This window comes from Orycteropus afer, unplaced genomic scaffold (genome assembly GCF_000298275.1).
Source record: "Orycteropus afer afer isolate SDZICR_OR568_19922 unplaced genomic scaffold, OryAfe1.0 scaffold00440, whole genome shotgun sequence".
Lineage (NCBI taxonomy): Eukaryota > Metazoa > Chordata > Mammalia > Tubulidentata > Orycteropodidae > Orycteropus > Orycteropus afer.
Window position 1 is genome coordinate 821,160 of NW_006922027.1, and position 12,525 is coordinate 833,684.

The 12,525-nt window shown below is 43.2% G+C and overlaps 1 protein-coding gene across 1 annotated transcript in view; it reads right to left on the reverse strand.

Annotated features, from left to right (window-relative positions):
- ACSS1 (acyl-CoA synthetase short chain family member 1) overlaps window positions 1-12,525 on the reverse strand; it is a 170,901-nt gene that overhangs the window by 22,254 nt on the left and 136,122 nt on the right. Inside the window, exons 4-7 of the mRNA XM_007954181.1 lie at window positions 5,669-5,844; window positions 5,156-5,308; window positions 3,355-3,502; window positions 2,177-2,314 (exon numbers count right to left, since the gene is read on the reverse strand). Of these exons, the coding sequence (XP_007952372.1) occupies window positions 2,177-2,314; window positions 3,355-3,502; window positions 5,156-5,308; window positions 5,669-5,844 (615 nt within the window). The remainder of the gene's footprint in view (window positions 1-2,176; window positions 2,315-3,354; window positions 3,503-5,155; window positions 5,309-5,668; window positions 5,845-12,525) is intronic.

Consider the following 12,525-nt stretch of genomic DNA (forward strand, 5'->3'; position numbering starts at 1 on the left):
GATAGTGGCTCTTGCTTAGTAAGTGAAGTTGCAGGAGGTGTGGGTGTAGTTGTGTCTTATGGGGACTGTTGCTGTGTCCAGTTAGACAAAAATTACAACTGAATAATGATCAAAAAACTAAAAGGACATGGACAAAAAACACACCATGTAATTACACAGGAACAGTAGCCAAAAAAAGAAAAAAGGGAAAAAGAAGAAGAAAAAACAAGAAAACCTGCAATATCTGAGGATAGGGCACTAAGAGAAAAAAGGTAGAGAAGGAAAATAATGAAGAAAAAAATGGGAACAAATGCAAAAAGAAAAACAAGATATGGGGTTAACTATGAGAAAAAAGGGGGAAAAAGAAATTAAATTTAAAAAAAATATATTTCAACCAGGAACAGGGAAAAGAAAAAAAGCTAAAAACTAGGACCTGGGAGGGGAAGTATAAGAATAATATTATAAAGGATAAAAATATTAATAATAATTGTTTTAAAACAGACAAATACAAGCAAACTAATCATCAGGAAAAAGAAAGTGAAGAAGAAAAAAAATAAAAAAAGTGGAAGAAGAAAAATTCAGTGGAGGACAGGGCAGGGTACCCAGGCTCTGTCTGAGCACAGACTGTGATGGAGTTCCTGTGGGCCCAGAAGGTAGGTGGGAGTGGAGGATGGCCACACCTCTCTTCACCAAGTGGGTGTGGGGTATAAGAGTAACAAGAGGTATGTCACACTGTTTCAGTCTTGCAGGTCTGGAGTGTCCTTGGAGTTGCTGGAAAGCAGAAACTCTTCTTAAGCCCCTGGAATCTCAGAGAGCACTGTCTCTTTAAATATCCTAAATGGTGAAGCAGCTTGTAACATTCAAAATGGCGGCACCCTCTGGACCAGCAAAAGTCCACAGCTCAGTCTGCCTTCTCTTCACCTTCTCCGTTTATTCCTCAGCCACCAGACCAGTCCTCTGTGCAGTGCCTGGCTAGCAGCACTGATTTTTAGGTTAATTCTTAGGATGTACCACCACTCGTGAATCTCCAAGCTGTTTGTGCCATGCTGTCAGGATCGCTTAGGATCGCTGCCAGACTGCAGCTCCATCTGTCTCCTTTTTTGGTATTTTTATGCAAATTCTTCTGCTATTTGGGGTTTGGTCCACTTCTATATCCTTCCCTTCAAGGCTCAGGGGTCCAGGATTGTCTTCTGTGTTGGTGTTAATTGGTTTCCCTTTTCTTTGTTGAAGAGGGTCTGTGCAGACTTTCTGCCTAGTCCGCCATCTTACTGGACCTCTCCTGAGTGCGATTCTTATGGATGCCCACTCTGTGGCAGGAACTCTGCATATGTTCTTACAGATTATCTTCACAAACCTGCTAGGGAGGTTTTACCCCTCCACACACAGGAACACTGGTGAGCTATCCACAGGGAAGGAAGCTGCCAGGAGTATGTGGGATACAGTCCCCAACAGCCATCTCAGTGCTACACACACACATTCACCAGTCCTATACCCATAGTGCTGATGACCCCCACATACCCTCCATCAACAGCCACAAAGCAGGCCTGTGCGTTCACCCAAGGAGACTGGAGAAGTCTACTACCCTTGCTTTACCCCCAGATTCACACGTGCTTCCCCCCAGACAACACACATAATGGCAGACATGAAATGGACAGAGACAAAAGATAGAGGAACAGGCATGTGTACATTTTTCTCCTGGATGCTGAGAACTGTTCCCACAGCACCTCCCCAAAGATGCTTCACAAAGGATTTTGCAAAGTCTATTTTAAAAAATAGCCTAAATTAAAGACAAAAATAACCTTTGATCTAACAATTCTCTACTAGGACATGTCTACAGTAAGAACAGTGTACAAGTGCAGAATGATACTTAGTACATGAAACAGTGGGAAAATGTTTAGTGAATTAAAGTATACAATCATACAGCCATATAATTAAATCCTAAACTGTCTCTAAAGAAATGAGCTGGGCTACAGATTAAGCTACAAAACTCAGAGACAAAACACATCTGAAATGGGGTCAGCTTCGGGGACGGACTACAAGCAGGAAGAGAGTAGAGTAGGTGCAGGGAGCTGACAATGTTAGGCTGTGTTACTAACTGCATAGCTGCATAGTTCTCATAAGAAAGATCATTTGGAAGTGTGTCTGCATCTGCCAGATGCCACTCTGCCTGCTGTCCTCTGCCACAGGGCAGGCTTACCTGAGCCCAGGGTGCGCAGGGAGGAGCGGTCATACTTTTTCACCCAGGTGTCACCGTACTTCAGCAATAGCCGCACAGCTGTTGGGGCACAGTAGAACTGGTTGATCTGTAGGCGCTGCACCATCTCCCAGTACCGACCTACAGAAAGGCCCATGTACAGTTAGTGCAGCCCTATGAACATGACCATCTGAAGCCCATTAGAGATAAGCCAGTGGGTCCCATGTGTGGGATACATGTACATGTATCATGTGTTCTCAGAAAGTGTGCAGAATTATTCTATGGAAGATGAAAAAGGCTGCAATGGAGCTTATCCAGCCCTCCATGCACCACACCCAGTCCACTGCTGGCACTGAATGACACAGTGAGGTAAAGGGACATGACTAGGAATTTTAAAACTATTCTGAGGCTAATATAGAACTTTTGTCCATTCCCATTTAAATAGCCTGTAATGTGGTGATTAGTGTTCCCTGGGTACACTTAGCATGTACTTGGCTTCACAAGAGCCCCACTAAACAAATGGGGATTGGAGACTCAAGTGGTTAAGATGGTGAACCTAAGATTGCTATAAAGATGGACTTTCAACCCCTGAGCTGTGTTCCTGACATGTTCTTAATTGCACTGCCATCAGCCCCATCTGGCTAGAGGAGGTAGTAGGGAGCTCTGCGCACAAAATTTCAGTACTATGCATGCTTGGGTAAGAGCTTCTGCATAGCCAGTAACATTCAACACAATTAAAATAATTACTGGGTACACTGAGCTGTGTGGGAAGAAGAAGCCAAGATGAATAAGACATGGCTGTGCTCTCAAACCTCCTTGAATCAGCCTCATTACACAGAGGGGGCTCCAAGCCATCCCTCAGTCTGATGGAGGTGCACTCCCAGGACAGCCCTGTTGACATAGGCCAGGAATAGCGGCCTCTCTCCATTGGGGCCAGGCTCTGTAGCATCCACCAGACTCCCCTCTCCCATTTATATGATCTTACAGAGATAGGGGCCAGCCCAATGACCCTGGTAGAGGCCCATGCCTAGCAGCTCTAGGTCCACCAGCATTTGCTCAGTGGGGCCACATAACCACACTTTGTCCAGAGTGCAGGCCTCCACCTTTTCATGACCCCACCTCTGTTCTCAAGCTCCTTCCTTGCCTCAGCACAAGGTCCCAACAGGGCCCCAGGTCCTCACCAGCATCAGGGTAAACTGGGGTGCTCTCAAAAAGGACACTGGTGGCTCCATTGCAGAGTGGTCCATACACCACGTAGCTATGTCCTGTGATCCAGCCAATATCAGCCACACAGCCAAAGACATCACCTGGCTTACAGTCAAACACAAGCTGCAGACAGAAGGAGGGGCTGTCAGGAGTGTGCCCCCACTCTCCCACACCACCAAGAAAGAGAATGCATGTATGACATTTTATGACTGCAACCATCCAGAGAGGTGCCCACCCTGGGATGGGAAATTGCCCCTCAGCAGCCCTCTGATGATGATGTACATGTTCTCACCCAGATAGAATGATCTGTGCTGACAATTTGGGATCAAGGTTATCCTTGATAGGCAGACTAATTCAGGGAAGGTAGATAAGCAAGAGGGAGCTGGGAACAACCCAGTATTGATATGGGTGGAGGATCACAATGTGTATCCATAAGTAAAAATCCATCTTGTACATTTAAGATGTGGGCACCTTTCTGCTTCAGTGATATAAAAATTTTTAAAATCCTCTAAAGAACTGCAAAACAAACAAATAAGACAATCTAAAAACACCAAGAAATACACCCACATCATCAGTTTCTAAGACCACACAACAGACACATACATCACCATGGTCTTGCCAAGAGGCCCAACGAAGTCTGAACCCAACTGCCAATTTTCAGGGACACAGAGGACAGAGGGACAATTGGCAATACCTAGACCATAGAGCTTCATGGGACTAAAGGTTGGGTTCTACAACAGATTCAAGGAAATAAAGAAAACATTAGAAAATCTATAGATTTGAAAGAACTAAAATCAATATTGAACTTTTAAAATGGTCAGAGTAAGGTATAGTGTCTAGGGATGCATGTTTGGGTGACAAACTACAGAAAGAAAAGCACGGGAAGTGATGGCAGTAGAAGTTACGAGTGTGACTTCATGAGGGGGTGGTGAAGAATGCTACAGGACACATGGAATTGGGCCAGGCACATGGAAGGGGCTTCTGTGTGGCTTCTTGGACAGTGGCATTTGCCTTGTAATGATTTATTAACTCATCATTTTATTTTGGCAGTTTTCTGGATTTGTGTCCTGCTTTACAATGAAAACACGTATTTTCAAATTTTTGCGTGAGTGGCCTACAGTATCTCATTGCTTTAGATAGAATCAGATTCTCCAGGAAATGTTTCCAGAAGGTAGCCATGTAGTGGCCAGTGCCCTATAGGCTGTGTCTCAAGGTGGAATGGAGGATTCCATATAGGAAGAATGCAGTTTTACTTGTGAAAAAGGCAGTACATGCTGGTGAGTCGTGACATCCATATCCTGAAGGCCCACAGCATGCAGGAATTGAAAAGGATTTCTAACCCTGTCTCAGTGTGTATCAGGACTGGAGATGTTCTCTCCCTGCAGTTTCTGAAGGGAGAATAGGTAGTTGGGCCAACCTTTCCCCAGTGGACCTGGCAATAGCCTAAGTAAGCCCTGTCCCCACCTCACACCCACCCAAATTCACTCATATCTCAGGCACCCCTTCAGACTCAATGTTATCTATCCTGAAGAAACCCACATCCTTTCCCAGGGAGGAAGAAACTAGATCCCTGCCTCCTAATGTAGCCTCACTGCCTCGGGGCCTGCTCAAGAGCACAGTGAGAAAACGCAAGCACCCCACACCTGCAAGGCAGCAGGGCCTCTGGCCTGAAGTCCAGCAGTCCTATGCCCACATCCTGAGCCTATGGAGGGATTCACCCCACCTTTGTCACCTGTCCTCAGAGGAGGCTACCCCACCCCCATAGAGGCCATCCACCTTGTGAGTCAGCGCTGCATAAAGTAGGTAGCCTGCTTGGGTGTGCACGAGCCCCTTGGGTGTGCCGGTGCTCCCTGAAGTGTACAGCAGGAAAAGCATGTCCTCACTGCCCATGCTCTCTGGCGTGCACTCGGGCTCCTCGTTAGCCATTTCCTGTGCAGGAGAAAACACAGTAGCCTGTCCAGGGTGTATAGCTCCTCAGCGCCATTTCCCCTCAGTGATGAAGGACCCAGCAGACACGATCATCCTTTCCAACCCACCCAAGGCCTAATCCAAAGGCAGAGAAGACATAGCATAGGACACATCCAGTCTCAATAGCATATTTGTACATGTCCAAACATGTCAGCAGCATTTGGGTTCTACCTTCCCATCCAGGATGTTACCCACTAAGACTACAGGGGGACCTGGGTACCTCTCAGGACCCAGATTGAGAACCACAACTGGCAAGCTTCACACCCAGGAAACCCAGTGATCATCTCCCTTCTCAGTCTATGCCATGTAAGGTGAACTTACCTGCTCCAGGGGAACATCCAGGTCCCCCATGGTGACCTTCTTGTCTGTCCTATGGGCTACCAAGATGTGCTTCACAGTGGGACAGAGCTTCACAGCCTCGTCCACAATCTTCTTCAACTCAAGTACACGGCCACCCCGGAGACCCTGGTTAACAGTGATGACCACCTTGCATTTGGCTGCAGAAACAACATGAACATTCAATTTCCCTCCAACATGATTCATATGGTTGTATTCAAACTGCATACTGGAAGACCAAAACTATGATAAAGTCCAATACTGACTAAGAGAATTAACAAAAATATGAAGGTCAGCAGCTGTGCATCCATTCTGCATGGTGCAAGCACAAAGCCAGTCCCAGCTCTACAGCTGTACTGGAAGTACTGGAAATTGGTACGTAGTACCTCCACTCTCCCCCAGACTTGGCAGCATAAAGACAACTCCCAACTGGAATCCCACCATTCCCTCCCAGCTGCCCTGTAGCTTTCCCCAGGAAAGGGCTGCCACACCACTCTGGCCACCTTGGTGGTAGAGTATGGCTGAGGCAAAGACAGTGAGGCTATATGTCCAAATGCCATCTCAAGGGCTCTGTATGGGCTTAGAACCATCTTGGGAAAATAACACCTGGGGGAAATGAATCTTCACCACCTCAGAGGACCAAGAATTCTCCCTCGTGCCCATCCCTCACACACACCTTCAACCATCTTCCCATTCCATGGCCCAGCCAGGTCCAGAAAGACCCAAACTTCCAAAGTTAACCAAGGAATGAAGCCCAGAGAAGGTTATGACACAAACACAAAGTAAGGCTCACAACCACAGGCAAAGAATCACCTCCACTCTGAGCTACTATGTGGGATGGCCCATAAAGAAGGGATCAAGGATCAGTGGGTTATTGTACAGTCAGCCTCCATAGAAGAGCTACGAAGAAATATCGAGTCATCATACTGACTGGCATTGCCCCACTTGCACCCCTCAGACATTTAATCACTATCAGTGTCTCTGTAGCTAAGGGCTCAACAAAGTAGGGTTAGAAGAGAGATCCACTGGGATGATAAAGGACATTTATGAAAACCCACAGTTAACATCATACGCAAAGATAGAAAACTGAATGCTTTCCCTCTAAGATCAGGAAAAAAAACTACTGTTATTCAGTCTTGTACTAGAAGTTTGTAGCCACAGCAATTAGGCATCAAAATTGAAAGGAAGAAGTAAAACTACCTCTACTCACAGATGACATGATCTTATATGTTTAAAATCCTAAAAAACTACATAAAAAATGTACAGCTAAAAAAAGATCTTCAGGGAAGTTATCAGATACAGTATCATCATGTAAAAAATACTATTCTAACTATGAATAATCCAAAGAGGAAATTAAGAAAACAATTCCATTTACAATATAATTGGACTGAGTTGGAACATGTCCCTCCAAAATTCATGTCTTTCCAAGAACCTCAGAATATGAGGTTTTGGAAACAGGTTTTATGCAGATATTATCAGTTAAGAAGAGGTTGTACTTAATTCAACATGACCAGTCTTTTAAGAAGAGAAGACACAGAAAGACTCAGAGGGAGACAGTCTGTGTGGACATGGAGGTAGAGAGTAGAGTTATACTGCACAGGAACACCTAGCTAAGTTTTGGAGGGTGCAGTGAATTGCTTGATGTGGTCCTTCCAGCCATTGTCCTCCATTCTGTGATGTATTTTAAATCCTATTATCCATGCCTGTTTGGGGTGGTGTGGTAGTTAAGGTCGGGTGTCAGCTTCACTGGGCAGCTGGTAGTAGTCGTTCCCTATAATGACTGGCAATTGGCTTTGTGGTGGGATTTGCCTTGAGCAACTGAGTAGCTGCTGATTGGTAAAGCCATCCACTTGGGTTATTTCTGTTGTAGAAACATAAGTGGAATGTATCTTGAGTCCTGCTTTGCTGGAAGGTATAACTCAAACCACCACCCTTAGCTTCCTTGAGGGTATACCTACAAATCTCCTGGGAAGGTTTGCCCTCCTCTTACTCCAGTTCTGTGTTTTGGCTCATCCTCATCTTACTCCTGGATTTGGGACAGCAGCTGTCATCTGATCTGCTGATCGAAGTTCATCAAACCCTGAGAATTGCAAGGATCCTCCAGACCCACTCACAGACTTGGGACTCGCCAGCCTGCCAGCCTCCACCACTACTAAGTGAGACAATCCCTTGGTGTCTGTGAGTTCTGTGAGGCATTACAGTGAAATACAGAACTAAGATGGGGAAAATTACTAGGAGGAGGAGGAGAAGTTAATGTCTGAAAAGATGAAGTGGCATGGTAGTTGTTTGGACATTTGGGACATCTTTAACTTCTGCCTCAAGGGTACCAACCTTGTGCTGATCTTTCTGAGAGAAATTGTTCAAGCAGAAGGAGTATTGTCCTATTGATGTCTGGATTTCATAGACTCCAGAACTATGAAAGAATAGATTTCTGTTGTTTTCACACATCTGGTTTGTCTTAGTTTGGTATGGCAGTCCAAGGAAACACACAAAGATTCTGGTCCAGGAAGCACACTGCTGTTGCTAACAAATATCTAAAAATGTAAAAGTGGCTTTAGAATTGGGTAATAAGTAGGGATTGGATGAATGGTGTGGTGCTTGACAGAAAAAATCCAAAATGTCTTGAAGAAACAGTTAGTAAATTTATGGACATGAAACATTTACAGCTTTGGAAACCCTAGGGGGCCATTCTACCCTGTCCTATAGGGTTGCCATGAATTAGAATGTACTTGATGGCAGTGAATTTAAAGATGCTTCAGGAGATTTAGAAGGAAATGTTATTGGACACTGGAGAAAGGCAAGCATTATTATAAAGTGGCAGAAAACTTGGCTGAATTATGTTCTAACATTTAGTGGAAAAGTAGAACTTCTAAGTGTTGAACTCAGATATTTAGCTAAGGTGATTTCCAAGCAAGGTGTGGAGTGCAGCCTTGGTCCTTGCTGCTTATTGTAAAATGTGAGAGGAAAAAGATAAATTGAGGAAAGACTCCTAAGCATAAAGGAACCAGAACTTGCAGATTGGGATAATTCTCAACCTATCTAGATAGTGTGTTCTACACTCACTGTCAAGAGTGTGGAGGAATGATCTTTTGATGAAGAAATGAGGTGTTACTCATGGATCCAATCACTCATCTCAGCAGAAATGCTTATACTGAAGGGGACAGAGAAGGGACAAAATGAAGGGAGGCATCCTTCAGGAAATGAAAAAAATTACTCTGAGGGGACTCAGGAGCCAGTGGAGCTATGCTGCCACCAGAGACGTGGAGGCATGGCCACCATCTCCAGGTTTCTAAAAGGTTGGGGCTACTACAAACAAGGGCTGAGATGGCAGGGCTGATGTGAAGGACCAAGAGAGTGGATGCAAAGGACAGAGCATGGAGTCAGGAGATAATTTTTATCAAGCTTTGAAAACTAATGGAATTTTCCCTGCTGGTTCACACACTAAATTTGAACTAATAACTCCTTTATTCTTGGTTTTCTTCCTTTTGGGATGGAAATGTCTATTCTATACCTATCTTGAGGATTCCTGGTGACACAGTGGTTAAAGCACTCTCCTGTGAACCTAAAAGTCAGGACTTTGAACCCACCATCTCATGGATCCAATCATACACACACACACACACACACACATATGGTATGTAGAATGGATGTGAATTTTGGGAAACCAGAGGGAGCACTGTACTGGATTGGATAAAGAGACATGGAAAGAAGAGAGCATGTGAAGACAGAGGCAGAGCTTGGAGATATGTGTCTACATGCTAAGGAACACCTGGTGCTACAAGATGTTGGAAAAAGAAGACTCCTTCCCCAGAAGTTTCAGAGGGTTCATGGCCCTTTGAACACCTTCATTTTAGACTTCTACCCTCCAGAGCTGTGAGAGATGAAAATTCTCTTGTTACAAGCCACTTGGTGTGTTGTACATTTCTTATGCTTTACAAATATCAAAAAGAATAAAATTCTTAAGAATAAATTTAACAAAGGAGATGTAAGACTTGTACAATGAAAGCTACAAAATACTGCTGAAATAAATTAAAGAAGACCTCAATAAATGGAAAATATTTTGGGCTCATAGATTACAAGACTTAATATTGTTACAATGTCAGTTTCCCTGATATATATATTTAATGCAGTCCTGATCAAAATCCCAATAGCTTTTTTGCATAAATGCAAAATCTGTCCTCAAATTCATATGGAATTGCAATGTAAGAGACTGCAAACAGCCAAAACAATTTTTAAAAAAGAATAGTTGAAAGATTCACACTTTCCAATTTAACAACTTATTTCAATCTTACAATAATCACAACAGTGGGGTAGTAGCATAAGGAAAGATATATATGAATGAATAAAACTGAAAGTCCTGAAAGAAAGCCATACATCTATGTTCAACTGATTTTTTTTTACAAGGGTGCTAAGATCATTCAATGGGAAAAGATGAGTCTCTTTAACAAATAGTGACAATCATATATCTGCATGCAAAAGAATGAATTTGAACCCTTACTTCTCACTATATACAATAATTAACTCAAAATTTATAAAAAATCTAAATATAAGAGTTAAACTATGAAATTCCTAGAAGAAAACAAAAGGCAGTTTTTTTGACCTTGGATTTGGCAAGATTTTCTTTTTTCATTATTTTTTGTGTGTGTGCGCTTTGGGTGCAAATTTGCCAAGCAAATTTGTTTTACATTAAACCGTTCATGTAAAACTGATTTCACAGCCCCAATTATCATCCCCAACCATAAAAAACTCTCCTCCCCTCTCCTCTTTGTGACCACCCTACCCTCTGCCCCCCCTTTTTTTTTTCATTGTGATTTGGGTGAAAGTTTACAGAGTAAATTCACTTTCCATACAGCAGTTCCCACACACGTTGTCTCATGACATTGACTACAATTTACCACAATGCCAACAGCTCCCCTCCTACTTCCTCCCAATAGTTACGTCTTCCCTGTGTACATCCCTTCATGCACTCCTGCCCCCTGAGCTGTCTCCCTGTGCATAAACAGCTTTTCTTTCTCCCATAATTGTTCTCTCGAAGCAGTGTATCTACCTCAGGTAAATGTTCAACTCATATGCCCGTCTTTTATTTGGCTGGAAGCCACAGGTGTGGGTTCAATTCCAGACCTGAAGGGCAGCTAGGGACCATAGTCTGAGTGGTTCCACCAGACTCTATCAGGCCAGGAAACCTGGTCCCCCTCTTTTTTTATTGTCAAAATGATTTTGAGTTTTGTTCCACATTTTTCTCCCTCTCTATCCAGGATCTCCTACATAGATCCCTCTCTGAGGGTTGACAGTGGTAGGCGGGCACCATCTAGTTCTTCTGGTCTCATAGTCATATGGGTGGAGGAATGCATGGTGTACTAGTCATGAAGACTAATTGTTTCCATGAATCTTTGGTTTTCTTCATTCTTCTTTGCTCTGGACAATGAGAGACCCATCGTTACATCTAGATGGCTGCTTGCAAGCTTTTAAGATCCCAGTGGCTACCTGCCAAAGTAGGAGGTGGAACAATGTTTTGTGTAGTATGTTATGCCAATTGAGCTTGATGTCCCCTGCGACTGTGGTCCCTAGCCCACAGGTTCTACTCACTTCCTCTGGGTAGCTAGCTGTGACCAAGAAGTGACTATAACCTTGTCCCTTATCAGCTCTATTACACCCTAGGAATTCTTACAGAACATACAAATACACTTGTTGAACCACTGTCTGCCAAACTTATACATGGTCTTGGGTACACTCCCTGCTACATAGACATACGTAGTTCAGCCTGTTCACCCATCTGTCCACCTGTATACTCATGTTTGCCTTCACTGACAACACAGTACTGTACATGCAAAAGGGTACATCTTTGTTGTCTGTTACTCTCATGTACTTCTCTATTTCTTTCTAATCCTCAACGCCACCATGTTGATCACTCACATTTGGTACATTGCACTTCTCTTCACCCAAATCAATAGTTATCTCTACCTATCTAATTGTGCTCCCTAGCCTACCCTCCCACACCTGTTAACCAACAAAGAAGATTTCCTTCCACAGATAAACCTTTCCATGACTTTTACAATAATGGACTAATGCATTATTTGTCCTTCTGTGATTGACTTATTTCACTCAGCATAATGTCCTACAAGTTAATCCACATCATGTGGTGTTTTGCAGATTCTAGGTTATTTTTTAGGGCTGCATAGTATTCCATTGTGTGTACACACCACAGTTTGGTTATCCATTCCTAAGCTGATGGACACCTAGGTTTCTTCCAACTTTTTGCTATTGTAAATAGTGCTGCGATGAACATGGGTGTGCATATGTCTGTTCTTGTCATCGTTCTCTCTTCTCTGGGGTGTATAACTAGTAATGGAATAGCTGGATCAAATGGTATTTCTATTTCCAAATTTTTAAGTATCACCATACTGTTTTCCACAGTGGTTTTATCATTTTACAGTGCCACCAGCAGTGTATGATAATCTCAATCTCTCTGCATCCTCACTAGCATTTGTTATTTTCTGTCTTGTTGAACTTTGCTGCTAGTGCTGGAGCAAGATGGTATCTCATTGTTGTTTTGATTTGCATTTCTCTAATAGCTAATGATCATGAACATTTCTTCGTATGTTTGTTGGCCACCTGAATATCCTCCTTGGTGGAGTGTCTATTCATGTCTTCTGCCCATTTTTGAATTGGACTATTTGTCTTTTTGTTATTGAAGTGTTGGAGTTTTCTATAAATCCTAGAGATAAGTCCCTTGTCATATATGTCATTACCAAATTTTTTTTTCTCCAATCTGTAGGTTCTCTTTTGACTCTTTTGGAGAAGTCTTTGGAAGCACATAAAAATTTAATTTTTAGAAGGTCCCA